The 23,211-nt window shown below is 37.0% G+C and overlaps 1 protein-coding gene across 6 annotated transcripts in view; it reads left to right on the top strand.

Moving 5' to 3' along the window:
• Window positions 1–23,211, top strand: part of WASF1 (WASP family member 1) — an 89,710-nt gene that overhangs the window by 48,545 nt on the left and 17,954 nt on the right. For 3 of the 6 annotated variants that reach the window (XM_042017276.1, XM_042017274.1, XM_042017273.1), the window contains exon 2: window positions 12,226–12,386. In XM_042017276.1, coding sequence (XP_041873210.1) covers window positions 12,254–12,386 — 133 coding nt within the window. In that variant the 5' untranslated portion in view covers window positions 12,226–12,253. Of the gene's footprint in view, window positions 1–2,841; window positions 2,940–9,648; window positions 9,902–12,225; window positions 12,387–23,211 lie in introns of those variants that run through there. The other 3 variants (XM_042017275.1, XM_042017272.1, XM_042017277.1) reach the window with 2 other exon arrangements.

Here is a 23,211-nt window from a genome sequence, read left to right as displayed (position 1 = left end):
TTTATACAATTTTTCATCAGTGTTATGACAGAAGGGCAAATAGCTCACATTTCTTCTCAATAAATATTGGCATGACTAGTTTCCTTGATTTTCTGTAAAAATTTATTTATTCTTTGGAAGTCATATAAATCAGGCTAATAGAAAAAAACTTCCTATTGCAAGTTCTAAATGTGGTCCTGTAAAGAATCTCATTTCATTTCAGAATAGCTACTTAAAAGACTAGGAGTTTGACAGTCTGGAGCTCAGACCTCAACCTTCAAAGGACATCCAAACAAGAAACTTAATTGGGGAAAAAAAATTTGCAAAATTGAAGTTATGCAGGTGCAAATTTAGAGTAGATGGTAGCAACTAATGATGTCATAACTAAGAGCATTCACAGAAACGGAAGATTATTTGTACTGGAGAGGACCTCTAAAGATATTCTAGTTCCACACCTTCCCCTAGACCGTGTTTCTCAGAGCTGCATCCAGCTTGCTCTTGAACACTTCCAGGAAAGGGGCATCCACAGCTTCTCTGGGCAACCTGTCCCAGTGGCTTATCACCCTCACAGTGAAGGGTATCTTCCTAGTGTCTAATCTAAACATTAAATATCTCTTTAACTATAACTCTTTCAGTTTAAAGCCGTTCTCCCTTCTCCTATCACCACATGCCCTTGTAAAAAGGCCCTCTCCAGCTCTCTTGCAGCCACCTTTAGGTACTGGAAGGTGCTGTGAGGTCTCCCCACAGCTGTCTCTTCTCCAGAGTGAACAACCCCAACTCTCAGCCTGTCTCCATAGGAGAGGGGCTCCAGCCCTCTGATCCACCTCTGTTGTCCTTATCTGGACCCCTCAATTTTTTTTTTCCTGCTAAATAAGAGCAGAAATTTATAACTTAGTAAAATTGCTAGCACAGGAAGCATGTGGCATCTATAAATACCTGAATGTTACAAACAATGAGAAATAAGAACTAATATATGTAATCTGAAAGTATAGGGGAACAAAGCTCAGAGGGAAAGAGGGAGAATTGACACGTTTTTATGTGTGTGAGATGTAGTTGGTTGTAGAAGAGTTTACGCAAGAAATTACTGGAAATACCCTACTTAAAATGATGATATTTGAATGGAAAAATTATTGTCCCTAATAACACTTCACTGTGTAGAAAACGGGCACCTCTGAGTCCTCCAGTCTTTCCTTAGCAAGTCTTTAACTCACTTCAGTGGGGAGTTTTGTTGTTACACAGAGTGAAGGATGAAATTGCCTCTTTCTAGCCTGCTGCAGTATAAATCATTACTAAAATAATATTCATTTTTGTATTTTATATATTATAATAATAGAAATCATTATTAAATCATCATCAGTGTTTCTGGACTGTGGGATATTTAATAACATTTCAGTTCAAAAGTAAACAACTTCTCTGTAAATGCTAATACCTTTTTCCTCCAGCACGGCTCTTCAAACATGTTAAGTAATATAAATGGCGGTAGACAGGGAAAAATGTTGTTTCTGTGCATTGGTATTTTTTGCAACAAATCCTCTTCTCAGGAATTTCGTTGTTCACAAGGGGGGGAAAATTCATCTACAAAGAAGCTCATCTAGTAATAATAAGATGATTATTACACATCTATATATCCCACTTGGTAGTTGGTATATCTTAGTTCTTTCTTTAAAACTGTGAAAAAGAAAGTCAAACCCAATAATCTGTCTGTTGTAATGCTAGGTTTAGTTTAGCAGGCTGCAGCTTTCCTGAGAGCTCAGCGGGGCTGCTTAGGGCAGTATGACCATGGTCACCCTCCCGTAGTCCATTTCGGACGGCCCCGCGGTTTTTGCTCTGGCAGCTGTCAGCCCTACAACCAGTGATGGCAAAGGAGGCGAGAAGGGTCTCTCCATGAGGATTTCAGAGGACTTTTAATAGTTACACCTTGTCTCAGCAGCCCTCAGAGGCAGAGAGACCTTGTGATCCGGGTACAGGAGCCAATAGGGAGAGCCCGAGGGAATGGCCAGGGCTAGGGGCAAGGAACAGGGCGGGAACAATGTGGGATAGGAAAAGCAATGGGTAAACAGATCACCACAGTCTGTCATTTGTGTGTTTGGTATCCAAGCATAAAATGCATTTAGGCACTTGGTGTCATAGCATAAAGTCCAGGGAAGATTTCATTCTTAAATACATGACTCATCCGTGGCTCTTGCACTTTAACATCACTTCTTCAAATCTCTAATAATGTTTTGAGGCACGAAAAGCTGTTGATAGTCATTGTTGGCACCTGTTACCTAGTTTAGTAAGGGAGTACTAGTTAATACAGTGTGTATCACTGCTGAATTAATGTACAGGAACTGCATAAGTAGCTCCTGCATTGTGTGATGTTTCTTAGTCACAGCCCTCTGTACATTGGTCTGATTACTACTGAAGATTCCCAACATCATTTATTATTTGATTAATATGCAATTTCCTTCTTAGATTCATCGATGAGATCAACACAACGCCCAGACTCTTGTTTTCCCCTTCCCTTCTTTCCTCACCAATGCACAGCAACTCATTTCTTTCATTTTTGGCACAACCTAATTTAATATTTACCCGTTGTAGCTTGGTACCAAAGGAATAATTATTTCCTGATCACTTTGCCTTCAGGGGGTTCTCCCCTTGTGTCTGGGGAAGAAGGGCAGTTTGGTCACCAGGAGGGAGCGTGTCTGTGTTTCCTTTGTAAGGACAGCCCTGTTGTTAGGGCAGGGCACTGTGTGTTGAATTCTAATGCCTTGGTGCAAGAGCCAGCCTGTTTGGAAGGGCCGGCGTGGGAGGTGTTGGCTGTGATCAGCAGAGCCCCAGCCCGGGGGCTCCCTCGGAGTGCGGAGCCCTGGAAGTTGTCGGGGATGGGAAACGCAGCCATTCAGTGCAGTAGCCAGGGTGAAACACCTCATCCCCCCAGTACCTACCAGGCTGCTTTTCTTAGCAGCCGGGAAGTTCAGGTACCTTTTCTTTAAATATTTATAATTTGCTGCCACAAAATATTGTTCATTCAAAAGCAGGTTGTTGTATCTGTGCAACAGAAGTATATTGGCATTGATTTTTATGTGCTTTTGGTAGATTCTGTAAGATTGTTATAAAATTCACGTGTGCTTGTAATAGGTCTTATCCTGGATTGGCAAAGGACTATGTAGCAAAGGTAACTGTTAATGCATGGAATATTTATTTTCAAGGAAAATGGTAGAAAATTTTCAAAGGCAGCTTGTTATGATAAGATATACTTAAACCACAGAAACTGTACCTTTAGTTCTGGTACTAAGGTTTTGATTTTAAATTAACACTGGATTAGTTATCTGTCTCTGTCAAGACTACAATAAAGAGCTTTTGTTGCAATCCATCATAGGGCTTTTGTGTTATACACTATACATAGAAACTGTTAACAGGAAGACTAGATTAATGCAGAGAGAAAAAATGTCATCAGATAAAACATAGGTCTCAAAAAGCAATTTCAAGTTCCATACTATGTTATGCATTAATACATTTTTAGCCTTTGGGGTAAAGAGGAAAACTTGTAATCAAAAATTAATTTGAGCATTCTTGGCTGTACCTAAATTAGAACCCAGGATACTTCCAAAATTGTTATTAATCAAATGACCTGACAGGAGCTCTCTAGGAGAAAATTAATGAGTACAGGCTATTCTGAATAATATTTAGTAATGCTGCTAAGAAATTTTGCTGTTCTTTTTCTAATTGTACGTGTAATAATTTAAAATATTTCTATTTTAAGGTAGCCATATGTGTCTGTACATGTATGTTATGCAAATATATTGTGCATGTGCTTTATATTTTTTAAATTAACTTCTTCAGGAAGCTTAATAGAAATACAAGTGCAAGAAGTCACTATTTTTTCTTGATTACTATCTTAACAATGAAGTAAGATGTGATTCCATATGACTTAAATATTTCTCCATTAATATATGGATACATTTGTTTAATTTCATTAATTTTTTTAAAAAACTTTTTTAGTAAACTATCATTGCAACTTGTGCCTGTTTGGGTATAATGATTCTCATCTTTTCTGTGAACTATTTACAAGACTGATTTTGTAAGTCTTCACTGTAATTTAGTGCTGTATTGGAAGAAAAGAAATTGGTGATTAGTATTTTGTGCCTTTAGGATTTGGATTTGAAAAATGCAATTCTATTCTCTTCTGATTCTGATTATTTACTGTTTTGTAAATTTAAAATATGACAGGTCATGAAGGGATTGGGTCATCATACATGTAATAAAAGTTTTAGTTTCAAGATACTAAGAAGTAGAATTATAAGGAAAACCAAGCCTAAATACCAATTAATTTGCATCTAACATCTGGAAATCCTTAGTGTTGTTATTTTATTTTCTTAATAGACCTAGGAGAGTTTCTTTAATCAGAAATTTTAGTATATGTATGTTCTGGTTTTTTTATATTACATGTATTTCAGAAGTAAACTATTATACAAAAAAAGATCATTATAATTTTCTTATTTCTATTTTTGCTTAACATACTTAATGTGAAGGAAAGTTTTAAGTCTAAATGTTTCTTGCTGTAGACATGCTAAACAGTGTCACGTGTAGCTTTGTTCATTGAATTTTGTCTATAAGCCAGAAGAGTAACTGGCTTAGTGCCTTATTGCCCCCAGCAGTCCTGCTGTTCAGGGAAGGTAGTGTTGAACCTGATTTGTTTCTAATGTTGTTTTTTTTTTTCCCAAGAGCAATTTGACTTAAATAGCTGCTTTATTAAGATGAACAGAGATATTTTTGCAGTTATTAGCAAGACAAATAACTGCAGTAATGATGGCTGGATTTTTTTTTCTTTTTGCCTTTGCTGCAAATTTGTTAAATTTGACATGAATGACTTTAAAAGACACCATAGTAAGATGGAAGCTGTTGGAAAGGTAGTGGGAAATGAAGGAAGTAACATTTGATGCTTAAGAAATTGACAAATCAGTAGGTACTTGTTTATATTCTGGAAAATCATAGGCAAAACCATAGGAAAACAAAGGCAAAACTTCATTTATGTGAAATCAAGCTGAGTTTAACCTTGTAAAAAGAGCCTATCTTAAAAAGCCACAGTTAGTAAGCTGCTTCACTCTGAACTGTTTATGTTTGAATTCCATTTCATTAGTAGGAATTCTGCTTAACAATATGGACGAGATTTGCAAAATCCACGTGCTGTTTATTTAACCCTGTTGCATTTTGCACTCGTATTGATAAAAAGAAACTAATATTGACCTGAATATTCTCCCCTTGTATTTAGGATATCTTATGTTTTTGCTCTATGCGTGTAATTGGAGTGAAAGGAGAGGAGAGGGTGACAGCCTCTCTCACCTGTATACTGGGACAAGAGGGGCCAGAGGCAGCCTGAACAAAACACAGGTGGGAGGAATTCCAGACAAGTGGGAACACTGAGGAAAGCCCAAAGTTAAAGAGCAGGTTGTAGCCAGAGTTGGACGATAAATGATTCTCCCCAGCAGAAAGGGAAATGGTGTGGAAGCCCTAAGGGCTGGGCTCTCAGGGTGGAGAGTGGTTGCTGCATGCTATGATGCTGTATTTTGTTACGCAGAGCTCATTGACTTGACCCAGATTGCAGTTTCACTCTGAAAATACACTGGTGTTTCCTCTCAAACTTGAGGTAGCCCTGTAGATATGAACTGATATGTTGACTTTCTCCCTGATGTGTTGCTGCTGTTTCTGTCAGTGAGGTTGTACTTCTTCCATTGCTGCTGAGGAGTTGTATTTTGCACTGTTGCCCATACTGAGAGCTCTGCTCTCACTGCCATCACCAGAGTTCTCAGTGACAGTAGCTATTTAAGATTTTTTTGAAAAGCTAATTTATCACAGATAAAGCTCTTAAAAGTCAGCATACAAATTATTAATCACTCAATTTCTTCCCACCCATAGCTTGCCAAAATTGCCTTCACTTTTACGATACTAATTCATGATAGTCACAAGCTACATAGGGCTTAAAAGACAGCTTCTTCTTTTCCAATGTAAAAAATTATTGCCCTTTTTTTTCCATTTGTTTAGCTGAATAAATATTAAACTTATAAATTTTGACAAAGAAGTAGAAATGGCTGTGGTTTGTGTCTGTAATCAAATCCAAATTGATTTTCAAATATTTTTTCATGTGCTTTAAAGATGAGTGTGTGGGTTTGTGTGCAGGTGTGCATACAGGCGTGGGGGAGGGACTGTAGTCTTGTGATACACATCTGAGAGAAAATTGGCTGGATGGTAGCAGCTGAAAAATAATTTTTTAACACTGTAATTATGCCTTAAAGATTGAGTAGAACTCAAGTCCTACCCATATTTGTGACTGTGCTGTCTTTTCTGCTTATCTGATGTGACAGATGTGCTGAAATGATTACAGATTGTTCTACAGGAGGAAAATACTAATTGCCACAGACAATTTAAACAATACGGAAGTCATTCAATATTAAATACAGAATAAATATTACAAATTAATTTTAAATCTATTTTATAGTTATATGAGGGATATTGGTTTTCACAATCTGTTAATTACTGTCTTGCTAATCAAATGCTTTCCTATACAAAGTTATTGAGATAGAGCCTTCAGTGACCCATTGACATATTAATCTATCCCTGAATAATCTTATCTTCAGTTCAGCAACAGCATATTTAGAGAATGTTTTGAGAGACTGTTGTTGGTATTACTTGGGGAACAGTATTTTTATATTTGTGACTACAAATAAAATATGAAGTATTTTAGTAGTGACTCTGTGGTTTAATTAAGAAATAAATTATCAACTTCCTTTCTATGCCCTATATAGGAATTGCTCCTTAGGTTGATCAAACTCTTGTGACCAGTGACAGGACTCGAGGAAACAGCATGAAGCTGAGTCAGGGAAGGTTTAGATTGGATATTAGGAAAAGGTTCTTCACCCAGAGCATGGTTGGGCACTGGAACAGGCTCCCTGGGGAAATGGTTATGGCACCAGCTTGATTTCAAGAAGTGTTTGGACAACACCTTCAGGCACATGGTGTGATTCTTGGGCTGTCTTGTGCAGGGCCTGGAGTTGGACTCAATCATCCTGATGGATTTCTTCCAGCTCAGGATATTCTATGATTCTGTAACTGTTTAACAATTTTTGGAACAGACAATCTAGTATAGGAGGTCTTAAGATGCAAACAATTCATTTTACACTCGTTCATAAAGAGCAGTGATGTCAACATCACGTTCTAGTAATATATTCGGCATTTATTTTCTTTCACATTTTTTTAGTTACAATAAAGTCTTTTCCTAGTTAGTTGCAGTTAGAAAAAATTTTTGAAAGCAAGTTGCAGAAGACTGAGATTTGAGGGAAATGTTCCAAGGAGAAGGTTTTCCATTCTGTGACATGGTTCACAACAGAAAGGATTTCAAAACTGTAATTTTAACACATTTCTGTTGAATTGCCAATTTAAGATGTCAGTTGTCATCTTGTCAGTTCTAAGATGTATCCTTTAAGGGATGTTAATTGCCTTTAGAGTTTTAAAATCGTTATGTTGACTCAGCAGTAGGTGGTTGTGGCCTAATTTGTTGAAGGACACCACACTGTAGGTGTCTGTTCCTTCTTAAGCTTATACCTGATCTTGATCTTGCAGTGAGAGCTGCAGAAAAACAAGGAAGATGAATTCTTTGCACATTTGCCTTTCATAGTAGAGGTGGACATTATAAGAACTTCATGTTTGGATTTTCTGCAACTGATATGATTTATAATGTCTTGTAATATAATTAAAAGAAAATTCGCCAGGTGAATGAGCTTGGTTTTTTAACTTATGCAATTCTGATTTTACCAGATTTGTTAACACATTTAAGGTTTTTTTTTATTAGCTTGTGTATAGCGTAGGTGCAGTTAGTACATGATTACGTAAGCAAATATAAAACTATTATATATTCTATTTGTATTTCTAAGGGTGGGTGGGGGAAGTGTTAAATTGATTGTTGCATTTGAAACTGTGGTCTGTTCTGCCAGCAGCTGGAACGTGATCAATTAAATGGGGCATATGAAAGGCATTGCTGTTGCACATTGTTAAAGGAAAATTACAAGTAGTATTGTAATACTGAAGTCTAAAGATATACTCTAGAAATGGCTGGTTAATTTAACTCCATCAAAGCAAGAGCATTCAGTCCTGCGTTATTGGCATGTTATAGAATATCTTTTGTTAATGCTACGAAAATAATGACAATTTTAGTAAGGGTGAAATGTAACCTAATCAGAAGTAAACTTTCATTAATAAAACCATGTGATTGTGAAATTTCATCAGTCTCCTGAAAATGAAACTGTAGTTTAATTTCTAGTTAAACTGTGGGGCAGGTGAGTTCATTTTCCCCACCTTATTGTTGTGCTTTCATTCCTACCTGTCTTACTGTACTCGTTAGAAAATCTGAATCATTACTGTGACTACTGACATTTCAGATTTTTCACAAGCTTCTTATAAGTCATGTAACATTTCTCCACACATCTTGCAATTCTGAAATTTTTCTACAGGAGGGTGTTGAAGGGGAAGTGGTAGCTTGTTTCCTACCCCAGTGCTCCCCAGGACCTTCTCTGAGCACCAGCAGCGGGGAACATTGTCCTGCTCAGAGCCAGGGGCTGTGGGTGTGAGGGGCAGGTGCCCTGAGAAGGTTTCTCAGCTGCTGCCAGCAGTGCTTGAGAAGTATGAGACAAAGAGTTTCACTCACTCCCTAAGACCCCTAAGAGCTGAAGAGGACTGCAACACACTCAACAACTTGCTTTTTTGAAAAGAAGTGTGGTCGAATCTCATTAAGGCTGTTCTTCTGAAAACATTTTAATTAGCTCTCATTAGTGCCGTTGTTTTGCTGTTTTTTTTAAGTAATAGGAATGAATTGAAAAGCAACTTGAGCATTTTACCTAATTCCTGAAAAATCACGTATGAAAACATGGTAGCTTAACAAAAACATTAGGCAGGCATTATGTACACACAGTCGTATTCTGTACTCATACTTGAAGCATATGTGAGGGGGATGAGTTTGTGCCAGCCATTGTGCAACTGAAGTAGTAAAGGGTTTTGCAAAGAAGATTAGAGTTGGCTTCTCAAGTGGATTCAGAGTGCTTCAAAGGATGTATAGGAAGTGGGGCAGAAGAGTTTTCAATAGTAGCTCTACAAAAGGCATCCGCATCTCTTTGTAGAGAGAAGTTTCATTTTAAGATCACTGTGGAGTAAAGTACTTGCAGTTAACTGAGTGTAAACTAGTGCCGCTTCATTTCAGAAGAACTGCCTCAAAAGATTTGCATGGAATTGCAGGGAGGAGGAGGTAGTTGTGTTTCAGGATTGCCTTGCCTTCCTGAGTTCTGAGCCAGGAAGCAGCAGAGCTGAGGGGAGGGAGACCTGTGTGACAGGAGGAGAGCTGTAAACCTCTGAGGAGGTGTCATGTAACCTCGCAGCCGAGGGATCCTCTTATGCACTGACAAGCTGCTTCTCTCTTCTGCCTGGCTGGGGTTATGAACACTTCCCAGGGCTTACTTTGGAGTGACATGGTAACAGGATTTCATGATGTAGGAATGAATTTTTCCTTTTCTGCCCCAGTGGCTTGGGTAATGCATGGTTTGGGAGCTGGGGAGAGGGGGTGTGTATATATTTTTTTGCGTTTTGCCTACAGGATATAATAGATTGTAACAATTCCTTTTTTGTTTTTTTCCTCTTTCACAGCTCTAAAGCTACATAATAAACATAGCGGTCTCAGATTTTTTCAGCTTTCTTGTTATGAACTACGTTAGGAAAAACGTCTTTTATAGGAGTGAAGAAATTGTGTGGGTACAGTAAAGTTCCATTTGCTGTTGCACACCTGTTGCTCCCTGTGTTGGGATCACTAGTTACAATCGGGGAGGAATCATCAAGACCTTCTAGTCATTGCAACAAACTGCTAAAAATATGAGGTCTATAGTGGACAAATTACCAGCAGGTACTTTTGTTGTATAGAGCATTCTGTGGCAGTTAGTTCCAGAACTTACTAAACATTATGTGAAATGCCTTTTCCCTTGTTTTAAGCATGTTTAAGTGATATTTTCCTTTGTTGCCTCCCTTGTTTTGTTTCTGTGGGAATCTGGTAAATATCCTCTGTTCAGGTTTTGCATAGTTTTCAAATATGAAGCATGATTTTGAAGGTGTCAGTTATATCTTCTGTCTTTTGTTTCCCTTCCAAGTTTATTATTTGAAAACTACACCTTTTAGCATACTTACTGTTCCTACTGCTACCTTTTCTTGTTATACTATGTGTTTGTGTAGGACAGCCACAACAGCATTATTCAGATATTAGAAAATGTTGAAAGTGTGAAATTTTTCTGTGAAAATGTTTTTTTACATACTTGTTTGGACCATCTTTAAAAGAGTTGTCTGCTTGATGTTTATACAACACTGTCATTAAAGCAGTAATCAAGAAAGGGCTCAACTTTGGAATTAATATTTAATTGCTTCTGTAGAACATTGCTCACATATCATTTGTTGTGTTTCTTTGACAGCGACAGAATAGTTTCTTTATTTTCTGTTGGGGACCCATGATAACAAACCTGTAGTTAAGGGTTTATAGACTCTTTTCATTGTTTCTATCTGAGACAGTTCAGATTTGCACTTTTTATTTTATTTAGTTTGTGTGTAAAGGCTAGCTTTTCAGTACTTAGGGGCTGGAAAGATTTGGGATATTTCGAGAAAATAAAAGCAAATAAAAAGCATAGAGTATTTTTGATTGTTCAGTCAAGAAAATAAGGGTGGTAGACATGATGTTAAAATGCAATGAATGAGATGCAATCAGATCCTGGAAACACGGAGATGTTTCTCAGGTCCTCGTAAGGATCCCATCTGGGTCCTTCAGCTATGAGCCCTGGCTTCAGTGAAAGAATATACTCCCAGGAAACATGGCAAGGAGAAATCTAAGCAGCCTGTGAGGTGAAAGTACTCCTTTACAGTCACCTTTGCCTCTTCTAATTCACTGTGCCATTCTAGATCAGCGAAATTTCAGCTCTACCTTATGCTATTATGCAAAAACACCTTCTCTTGGTTTTGACCAAGTAAGGTTAACAGTGGCTAAATACATACTGTAGGGAAAGTGCATTCTGTGGCACAACACAAAGCCCTGACTGCATCCCGAGAACATTTTGGGGTAAAACTTTTGAGCAGAGGACAAATGAAACAGGCAGGCTGGATGGTTGAGGAACTAGGACTGCATATGGGTTGCATTGGAAAACCTGTTTGCCTTTCAGTCTGGATAAAGTGTAACCTCTTCTGCAGTGGAAAAGGAGACTAAGTTATACCAAGATTAAATGTATCCATTCTCTGTGTATCAAGTGTGAATTTTGCATTGGTCATTCAGAGTGTTACATGACAAATGATGGAAAAAATATATAATTTTAGGGAATCAGTTTTTCATGAAGAAAAATTTTAGTAGATGGATCTTAATAAGAAGCACTGATAAGATGAGGGATGTAACTTGCCCTCTGGGAAACTCCTTCCAATCAGTGTCATGGGTGCAGAAAATTACAAGCCTGGGATTCACAGCCTGAGATGATTCTTACACTGCCTGTAGAACTAGTAAAGACTCTTGCTGTATTTATCATTTGAATTTGGAAAAGTGTGAAGGGGTAGGATTTCTGAGTCCTGGAGGATATTGTACGACAAGTTTACTGTGGAGATTTTCATATTTGGAAGATGCATTGTTGGCTGAATTTATTGTCAGTAACAGTGTAGGGGGAAGGGCAACATCTTCTCTTTTCTTACCGTAACTGGGTACGATTTAGAAGTGATGTTCAGATTAGAAGGGTGACTCCTGCTGGTGACATGACATAATGAATGAATCATATCTGCCTTTTGAGTGTAATAGATGACTAGTTTGACTTTGACCTCACAATAAAAAGAATTTTTTGTTGGACTTTGCTTGCCCCAAATAAGGAAGTAGTCCATCAAGAACACAATTTTTCTCTAATGGTTTTGTACTGCAAAGATTTTCCTGTCTTTTTTTGGGGGGTGGGAGGTTTAGATAAAAACAAGAACTGTAAAAAATTATTTGTCACTTCACTGGAATCTGAATCAGGTAAAAATTTAAAGAGAGAGAATGAAATAATCTTTCTTTGGTCAAAGAAGAAAATATTTAGGTACTCACAGAGCAATGAATTCCATCAGTACTATGGAGCTATTTTTATCTGTTAGGATTAGTCGATTTAACTTCAGACATAACCTGAATTTAAAATATTTACAATTAAACTTATAACAGTACTGTGTCTATTTTCTTTGCAGGTTTGCTGGTCCTCTGGTACATTTCAGAATGCCGCTGGTAAAAAGGAACATAGACCCCAGGCACTTGTGCCACACAGCTCTTCCCCGAGGTATCAAGAATGAATTGGAATGTGTCACCAATATCTCCTTGGCGAATATAATCAGACAACTGAGTAGCCTAAGTAAGTACATGGTCTTAACAGCTGTATTTAGAACTGATATATTTTACAGTTACAGTGTTTGAAGTATGAACACCTTTTCAAATTCTCAGTAGAAAATTGTCATTGGGTCTGGAATGTGCTGCTTTTGTGGATAGTGTCTGGCATGGACTTCTGTGAAAGAAAGCTAGGAATTTTTCTAGCAGCATGTCTTAAAACACTTAATCCATGTATTTCTGTTACCAGTGGAACGTGACAGGAAAAGATAGCTGGTAGTTAATGAAGTCAGTAATTGCTAACCTTAGAGCAATTCTTGAGAGGGAGTATGACTTAATGAGAACTATATCACTGGTTGCTTAATTCTCTCAACTTAAACTCTTGGTCATTCAGAAAAAAAGAGGAGTTGCCTTTTGAAGTAATAAACCCAGAAATGTGATTATTATGTGGTATTTAAAATAGGTAAAGATTTTTCTTCCTACTTCTCCCTCTGTCAACAATTGTACCCTTGGTGCACTTGAGAGGAGTGAATGCTTCTCGAGCTCTGGAACTCTGAAGGAGTTTTGCTGAAAAGGCTGATTTCTGGCTTATTTTTTCTTTAAGTTACAGCAACTCAGTAAGTTGTCAGATGAACCAGCATGATAACATTTTGGATTTCCAATACTACAAGTGTTTTTTAACCACTAGGACATTAGTAAAACTACCAACACATTAAATATTTAAATGTGCATGTATATACATCTACAATGTGAAAAGTCAGCTCCATAATTTTCTTAGTCATAGGTGAAGTAGCCTAATTTGTTGATTAGATTGATTTAATTATTGGTTTGATGATATGCTGTATGGTGAGTGTGTTGTGGCAGCCTATCAAAGCTGTTAGGCTGCTATTAGGTGGAAGACTTAATTGAGGACACTGAATTATGCAGTTGAGACAGGAATGCTTTACAGCACATAAATATGAACATTATATGATATAGCTGCAGCAACAAAGGAAAGTAACTATTTGAATACTTTCAGTGAACCAAGAGCATATCGTATTAGGATGCAGTATATGATCACCATCTGTGGTTTTGCTTCATTCTGCCAAAAGCCCTTCCCAGACTAGCTGCTTATGTACTTCTCATGTACTGCTCATGAAGCCTCCCCTTCCAAGTCCAACTTATTAATATTGTATTATTTTATTTTAGTTTGCTTGTTTAAAAAATTCTTACTTGATTATATGCGTCATCTGGAGGCATTTACTTTTGTAGGTGGCATGCCAAATTTTTATTTGGTGTTTTCATTTGGAAGCATTATTTGACCTTAAAAAACCCAACAGTAACTTCTAACTCAACATCATGGTGTCAGATTGACCTGTTGAGATTCAGCTGCCTTTGCTATGTTTTCTTGGTATACAGAGCTTAAATCCACCATTGTATGTACTGCTGCTTAGGAGGAGGTCAGGATGAAGCAATACTAGAACAGAAAGAAGTCAATTAAGGAAGAAAAAAGAAATTAAGAATATCCATGGAATGCTCCCACATTTGTTACATGGTTTGCTGAGGATATAGCACAGAGAAACACTTGCAAGGGAATGTAACCGTAACTGTGTGTAACTCGTTTTTGGAAAAGCAATGTGGTTCTTCCCTGAAACATGCATACATATGTTTATACCAAGTTTTTATCTGATACTGTGTATGTTTTCAACAAAAAAACCCCAACAAACTTTTTTTCCTACAATTAAAATAGAATGTTTTACAAAATAGTCCTTATTTCTCAGTACTGCTAAAGACTGTTCTTTAAAAATAGGGATCGTGTTACAAAGGTTTGAGTACTTGTGAAAGTATTTTGTTCCAGAATTCTTTTAGCTTTTCTGCCGGCTTATGCTAGGAGCAATACAAATTAAAAAATAATTGGGAATTCTGGAATAGGAATTTTGTGTCTCATGCTTAAACCCGAATAACCAGACTTCACTTGGTGTGTCACTGTTAGGGGTGTACAGCGAGGTCTGCTGGCATGCAGATAAATTTTAGTAGTTGCCTGTGAGTCACAGCCAGCAGGCATGGTTTCACAGCAGTCCCCTGGCAACCAGCTTCTCTGCACTCCGTCCCTTTTTGTTTTCTGTGAATAACGTATATGTTTGAGAATCAGCCTTTAAGTTGTAGACAAAATGAGGCTTTACTCTGACGGTGGAAACTGAGAGTTCTGGTAGGGTTTCGTTTCCTTTAAACTAAAGCTGCTTTTACTTTTGGTGGTAAAGTTATGCAAATCTAAATGATCAGCAGTCAGTTACCTCTGCCTCTTAAGATTTTTCATTTACTGGCCCTCAAATAGAGGATCAATCTTCTGCCATTATGGTTGTGATTTTCATGACCAGCCAGTTTTAACCTTTCTTTTGACATGATATGGAGAAAGAGTGCTGTTATGGAATTGGAGCCTCCAGTACTTTAAATGATAAGGTCATTTGTGAGGAAAAATAAGCATAGAGTTTTGTCATGTAGGTCATTAGATCTCCATTCTTGGATATATTAACAGCTCACCAGGATTAGTCAAGCAGCTGTATCTAATTGGATCTGCTTTGCACAGGGTGTTGGACTGGGTCACTTCTGGAGGTCTTTTCAACCTGAACAGGATTGTGTTTCTACGATCTTGGATACAACCTTTAAATAGGATATACATGCAGCAACAATATCTATGAAATGACAGGAATTCTGTTTTCCTGTGTTTCAGTATAAAATTAAAAGGGCTTTACATCAGTATGTCAGTGGTATCTACTATGTGTCTCCATACAAATTATCAATCCTTTCATAGCTTACTTGATGTGCTGCTTTTAATTGTTCAGTTTGAGAAATTTTGTGACCTTTAAAAGTAGAGATGAAAGGATGAAATACTTACTTCTGCTTTGAGTGATAGTCCTTGCCTTTATCCCTGGAGCATGAAAACACGTCAGTCTGTCTTGATACAACATAGAGAATTGCCAGTAAGTAATTTTTTCCCCCTGTCTATTCCCAGTCTTCTCTTACTTCATAAAAGGATCTGTTTTCTGACAGCTTTTCTTAGCATTGTGGCAGAACAGAAACTCTCTGGACAGCAGCAACAGCTGTCTTAGTTTCCTAGCCATTCTTCCCTGTATTTCTTGCTTTCTAACAGTATCTGCTTTGAGGAAGTGCTTACCTAATTTTTTCAGCAATATTGCACATACATTAGTGCTCCAGTTCCCTATACGTTGGTGTAAGTCAGGCCATAACATTCTCGCATACATGAAACACAACTGATAGCATTGTGCAGCTGTGCCATTGTTAGAAGGCGAATAAATAGCTGTCTTGTGTGAATGTAGCCTCCTGATTTTATTCACAGCTACTAACCAATCTTGTTTTTCCTTTTATTCAGCTGTTCTGGACACAGAATCTCGGTACGACATAACAAACCTAACTGATGGGGTTTGTTCTCAGCCCTGGTCTCTGACACCTCCATCTAGGGAGGAGAACATTTCTTCTTTTGAGTATGTGCCTTTAATAAATATTTGTATTGCAGGCATTCAGACTAGACCTTTTATTCAATCATAACAAGATGCATTTTTTCTTTTACCTCTGCATAACCAAAGAGAATGCTGCCTAGTTCTGCTAAGCTGGAGTCCCTTTTATGTTAGTGGAAACAATTTTCACTTAACATTGAACCTTTTGTTGCCTTTTCCCTGTTTCTAGCTTTTCTATGTACTGTATCTATTTTTACCATGTTCCTCTAATTCTTTCTTTTCCTTGCCCCTTATTTGTTAGTTTTCAGGAATGAAAGCCTGACTTTGGAGCAAATTATTTCTCCCCCTTATTTTTTCTTCTCAGACATGCTTAGCTTTTCTTTCTTATTTTTTGCTTACCATGCCCTCCCCGAGAGGGTTCATCTTGTGAGAAACACTTTTCTCTCATCTTGTGAGAAACACTTTTTCAGCTCAGGAAAATCTTCAGTTTGTCTTGGCTTAAGTAATTCAGTAAGTGGGAAATGTTTCTCCAGAAATACTTACCAGTGAGGTGTCAGCACTGCAACTAATCTTTAGAACCAGGCCTCTTGAGCTCAAAGATCAGCCTCTCTCTTCACCCTGTGTGGACAACATCTTCAGCACATGGTAAGGTTCCTGCATGCTGCATGGTTGGAAGTAAGTCTCTGCAGATGTGCAGCTAGAGCTTCAGTCAGTATTCCAGAAACAGGAGAACCCCTGTGGCACATCCTGCACTGCCCATCCTCCTTCTCAGTGTGTTCAAGAGGACATTCAGTATTTGTTGTGAATTTTCTTCATTAGTCACTCCTCTTAATTTATTATTACTACAATTGCCAGCGAACACAAGAGAAAGTGTTCTTGTGCATATGGAGGAAGCAAACTGATGGACTTGAAAACTAAAGGCTAACTCAGCTTGAGAGAACCCCATCCTCTCAAAATCTTCCGTCTGATTTCTTGATGTTGTCTTTGCAGCAGTGGCGATGTGACGCTGTTTTGTGTCCATCTGGAATGGTAATGAGAGGATGAGCAAGGGGTCAGTAAAGTTTCATTGGAAGCAATTATGTGTTAGCAGAAAAAAGTCCCACCTGCCATTAATTCCTTGCCTACATAAAGCAGTGAATTGAGGTTGTGTTAGAAGTAAAAGGAAGAGCAAGACTTCCCTTTGAAATGATCATTAGCACTGCTACTTTCAACATAAAGTTCAGCTCCCAGCAGTCTCTTTCACAGATTTCTGAATACATGGTGGTAATCTCAGCTAGTTTACTTGACAGTGTCCTCAGTGGGAGGTAACAATGATATCTCAGACTTCCATGGCTGAAGATTTTTGAAGGCTGACAACTTCTTTTTGGATGTCAACAAGAAGCGTCAGACCTGCTCTAGATAAGGTCTTTAACAAAGTTTATTTGATACTTTTGATGCCCTGGTCAGGTTGTCTGATAAATGTCTGGTTCAGTTTTCCTGGCTGAAGGAATCAAGTTCTCTCTTCAGTACTCTGATACTCCTATTATAATCCTTAAGTCCAGTCCTTGTGGACTGCCCTCACACTTTCATAATGAAAGTTCCTAATTAGCATCAGTGCTATGTATTTAGTACATCATTTTTCAGAGCTTGCTTAGCCATAACCAATGAAGTTCCCAAGGATCTACCAAGGTTCTTATCTCCAAATTCAGTCTCCTAGCTTTTAGTCTGTTTCCTAGTCACTGAGCTGTGAGATTGAAATGATCCTGGTGAGAAATAAACCCAGACTTTCAAACTCAGATATATCTCTTTTTTTTCTAAAAATTAATTTATGTAGTGAAGATCTGAAGCTGAATCAACAGGCAATGGATATGTTAAATTATATGTCATAAATAATGGAGGAGGAAAAATGTATTAGTAGACTTAGTATATCTTTCTTGTTTTGTTTTATAAAGGAACCTTGGTTATGTATTTTTAGTGGCTTATGTAGTAACTAATTATCCTGAGAGAATATTTTCTAATAAATACACTATATTGTGTAGAAAGGAACTATTCAGTAGTGGATAATGTAATCTTGCATAGTGTAAGTATATTGGGAAGGGATTGTGCAGTGGGACATGACAGGTTTTACAGCTGCTCTTGTTCTGTGCCTTTATTTTTTAGAAAATGCAGTGGACAAAAATACTGTATAGTGTGTGAACAGGAATGAAATAATAGAAATCAAGGAATGATAGTGTATACGTGGGTCATAGACTGAATTCTAAGCTTATTCTTTCAGATGTTTTATCAATTTCTACATATTTTTTTTAAATTGCCAAACTCATATTTTTAAACTAATATTATTTTGGGATTTGTGTAGTTCAATATATCAACATATTTACTATTTTAATATCAAATAGTATTTATTAATATTAATTTTAGTGACATAACCCTTCACTATACTGTGCACTTAATAATGTCACCACATATTTAATGTGTATTTTTGTAATTTAATTCAGTGATAAATGTGTTGGATTAGATTTTGGGTTTGTAAATGTTAAAACATGCTCACACACACCACTGAGCCCCAGGAGTCTGGCAGATTACTTAAGGCTAAATTAATTAAGATTAATACTTCTGGCAAGATTGAACAATTGTCTTATTTTGGTTGTGCTACTTGCTTCATCTTACATTGGCCTGAGTTTTACTAGTCATCCTCTTGAATTTCAAAAAATGATGCTGGTTTATGGCACTGAGCACTGTGTGTGGTCAATGTGTTTATCCAGGTAGCTACATCAAATTCAGACCATGTTTCACAAAGGCTGCCAGTGCCATAACTGATCTGCAGGATGCTGCTTCAGGCTGGGATGCAGTTGAGCAGTTTGGAACTCTTTAACAGTGCAGAAGGGTAGTAAAGAAGTGACTTCTTCCACAAGTCCTGGTTCAGGACTCATGTCCCACTCCTGGTCTGAGAGCCTGTAACTAAATCTGTTGGTAACTGATCTAGTGTTGCAAAATGATTAATTTAAATGGCCTTTCCTTAGGGTTTGCCAACAGATACAGCATTGAGAATGCTGGAGTTCAGGTGGGTTTAAGGACTGGAGTTTTGAGGGGACTGCTAATGTATGCCCTGATCCCTAGTGTGGTTGTAAGAATTTGTACAACACAATATGAAATCTTTGAAGACATCTCTTTGTCACACTTTATTTAATTAGCCTGAAATACTGTCCAGAACCTGATGTGGTGGTCGTGGTTGACTTCATCTGATACACACCCAGTTCCCCAGAACAAGACAAAAAACCCCGATTTCTTTTACCTTAGTATGTCTTCATTTTAGTCAGTTGGATTGTTAGCAGTTACTCATTTGTGGATAGAAGCCAGGGAGGCTGGATAAATGCTTAAGAAATTATGGAGGGAGATTAGGAGATAAAACAAATTAGAAGGAACATTTAGTGAAAGCAAAGCACTGTAAAATATACAAAAAGTACTGATCAGTATTTTATGACATTTTATAAACCATTGTACACTTATTGCCATGGTAATGAATGGAAATGGAGTGGATAATAAATGTTTTGGTGGTTTTAGTTTTAAAAAAATGAGGAAGGCAGTAAGCAGTATAATTTTTATTCTATTTTCAGTTAGTAGCTCCTAGCTACGGTTTTGTTTTCAGCTCGTAGGTCTGTTTTAAAAGTCAGAAAAATAATTGTTCAAAATGCCATCAAAGTACCTGTATGTTATTGGGGGGAGGAAGGACAGAACATTGTTTCCAAGACATTTTGTCTGTCACAAAAAAGGATACTGACTGACACCAGAGAGAGCTGCATTCCTGTATCCCTTTCTAACTGAAGGTTTAATTGTGATCGGAGCCCTTTGATACACAAGGAAAAGTTATGAAAAGAATAAGAAGGTGAATAATGAATTCCTTAATTAAAACTAAATAATAATGTATCTTCTTATTTAATTTTTTTTTAAGTGCTCTGTGAATAAAAATAAATGCCAAGCAGGTTTTTCAAATACAGTAAAATAAGCTTTTCACAGACATTGAATTAATTTAATTGCAGTAGTCTCTATTGTTATTTAATTTAGTAGGCAAACAAGACCACTGATCTTTCTGATCTGGTATTACGTATCCAACTGTGAGCAGGATCCTAAGGTGTTAATATTTTAATGGTCATAGTGAACTGTAATTCTCTTTATTGTACTGTGTGAAACAAGAGTAGAGCTTTTCAGCAGGCCCATAATATTGTAAATTTTCTAAAGTGTTAATGGTACTTTGGAATATTTGGATAATTTGGATAATTTTGCATTCTTACCCTTCTGACATATTACCTATAAATTATGTGGAATGAGATCAGCTTTGTTTATTAATGTGTTTTATTCTCACACTTTCTTTCACTTATTTGAGTTTGTGACACTTCGTTCAGTATTATCACCTGTGATTGTGTCCTTTGTAATCCATTCAAAATTGAAGATACATTCCTATAGAATACACACAGAGATGGCAACTTGAATACCGGATTACGTGTGTTATGTACTTATTTATGCATTCACATACAGTATTCTTTGGAATGGTAGTTGTACCTTTCACAAAAAGCAAACATTTTGCTTTGCTAGAGGGAAGCATTTGGTTAAATATACCTCTGGCTAAATAAAGAGACCACCAACAGACAGGTAGGTGGAGACATTATGGTTGGCATACCACTTCAAAGACAACAGGTTGTTTTTAATGTATTTCCCATTTGAGGATTAATGTTCATGAGCATGGGCAAATTATTCCTCGCTGTATGTTTGTGGTTGTATGCAACATAATGAAAAGATTTCCAAGACAGATTATTTGCAATTGGAGCTCATTAATGAGGTAGATGAATTTTAAGCCTGATGAAATGATACAGATAAAAATTTAGCCTTAAAATACACCTATAAAAGGGAAGTTACTGGATTTTGAAGCCCTGCCTGTATATTAATTTTTTATTCTATACATGAAAATTTGTATTTTATTTTAATTTTAGTTTGTATGTCTCTGAATATTATGTGAGTTATCTAATGAAAATTAATATTTGTGAATATATTATCTGAAATACATTATGTTTTTAGTATCTGTGTATTTAAACTTTAACAATCTTGTTCTTAGTGGATCACATTTTTAAGTAATTTCTCTTGCTTCAGGTACGTGTTAAAGAACATAAACTTTTCAGAGTTTCAAGACATATATTAGGTCTTAGGTGAGTTGCCAGCTGAGAAGACTTTTACTAACTTTCCACCTATATTTTTCTGTGGACTTGTGCTACAAGACAAAGGTTCTTCGAATGGGAGTGCCTTTGGTCTGCTTCTCACTGGGGCTATTAGCAGTTGCTCCAAGAATGAGAGCAAGACAGCATGTAGGATATTCCTACTAACCTCCCTGCTTCCAGCCCTTTTCAGCCTGGAAGCCTCTCCAACTAGCTGAGGTTTGTCTGTATTTCCTAATGCTCAGTGTGTTTCTTTTTCATGACTTTGTATCATTGGCAAACTTTATTGTCATTTTTTTCAAGTAATTTACACATATCTTAAATAGCATGGATCCCAGCATAGAAATGTAGTAAAACTCACCTTTCTCAACTGTGAAGACTGGTGATTTACTCCTATGTCCTGTTTTCTACCTTTTGAGGAATTGTTTACCTGTGCCATTTCTTTTGTATGCCCCATCTGTTAAGTTTTCCCCAAACCGTTTGATTAAGGACTTTCTAAACTCTCTTGGAAATCTCAGTAGATCATAGCTCTCTATCCATGTGCTTCTAAACCATTCAGAGATTTCACTTTACAAAAGCTGTGTTGCCTCTTCTGTCACGAGTCATCCAGATGTCTGCTAATTCAGTTCTTCATAATGACCTATACCAATTTGTATGGATGTCAGGCTTATGGGTCTGTAGTTCTCAAGATGTTCCATGAAAAAATTTTTGAACCTTACTGTAGTGTGTTTCAGTGTGTGTAAGGAGATTTACAATTGTTCCTAATATTTGCTGATCATTTTGTTGATTTAGTTTTGTAATTTTTATATAGTTCCTTCAGTTTCTTTGAGCCTCCCACAGTGAGTTCTCGCATTAGGGTCTCTCCAGTTCCCTTCACTGAACACCAGTAGAAAGTGTTAAATTAGCTTGTCCACAGGGGTCTTGTCTTCTCTGTATTCCTTTATATTTTCATTGCCAGTCAGCTCTGCAGACTCCCTGGCAGGCTTTCTTATTCCTCATGTCTTTGAAGGAATATTTATTGTTAGTTTGCTAGTTGTTCCTCTTCTGTTTTCTTATTCTGCACATTTCTTCTGATTTCCTCTTATATTCCGTTATTTATAGTCATGCTGCTTTTCTATTGCAGTTGCCTAAGTCTTAATAAATGGCATGTGCTGGCCTTGTGCGTACTACACAGCATCTTTAAGTAGTTTCCACAGTACCTGCAGGGATTTAATTTTTGTTCTTTTGATGTGTTTATATAAAAATGTCCTCGTTTTTATGTATACTTCCAGATGTACTGCTCACCAAAGGCAGAATTTCCACAGCTATCCTTTCCTTTTATACCTGTCACAACTTGAGTGCAAAGCAGGTAGTTAGAAATTTATGAGATTTATACTTCCAAAACCAACGTAAGAGCACAAACAGTACATGAATTACATATGCACAGGATCATTGAAGGTTTTGAAAGCTATCACATTGTATTTCAGAAGTGTGGCTACACATTTTGCTGGGTAGTCTGGTGGGGTTTTTTCAGTGACATTGGCAGACTACTCAAATGGAGTTTTGAGAGCATTAGAAGCAGTATGTGGAGTACTCTGTAGAAGAAAAACTCATTACTGATCCTTTTCTCATAATATTTGAATGCCCTGCTCTTTTGTGCAAAACGTATGATGTACACTGATGAGAACAAAGGAGTTTTGTTGGTTGGTTGGGGGTTTTTTACTTCAGTGTAAACGGGTCAGTTACTAGAATTTTGATCCTTCGAAGAAGAATTTATTATTTTAGTGTGTATTTTTGAATAGGCTTGTTCTAATTCACCTTGATGTGAATATCTGATCTTCCTTTTTTGTAAAGTCCTCTGTACAGCAGGAGTGGAAGCTATGCTTCATTTTGAGAAAAGTGTTGAGGTAAATTTAAAGATAAGTTACCGCTCAGACAGGAGCAGCTTCAGATGCTGGAAGTTGTCCTTTTAGACATATCCAAGAAACTGTGCAGTCCAGTTCCATGCGTATCAGCATAGTGAAATAATTTTATAGCAGCTGAATATCTGTCCTGTAATGTATTAAATAATTTAATTTCTGATAAATTAAGTTGCATATTAAGTATTTAACTTCAACTTGCTTTTCTTAAGGATTCTTAACGGACTCAGTAAGTATAGGTTGTTACGAGTGGTACTCACGCATCTTAGAATTACTTAATTAAAATAGTAAGAAATAATTTGCCTGTTTTGTGGTAT

Source organism: Corvus kubaryi, unplaced genomic scaffold (genome assembly GCF_017639235.1).
Source record: "Corvus kubaryi isolate FWS band 111438036 unplaced genomic scaffold, C.kubaryi_AGA036_p1.0 split3-73, whole genome shotgun sequence".
NCBI classification, from domain to species: domain Eukaryota; kingdom Metazoa; phylum Chordata; class Aves; order Passeriformes; family Corvidae; genus Corvus; species Corvus kubaryi.
Note: the sequence above shows the minus strand (reverse complement) of the source record. Positions and strands in the feature narration are given on the sequence as shown.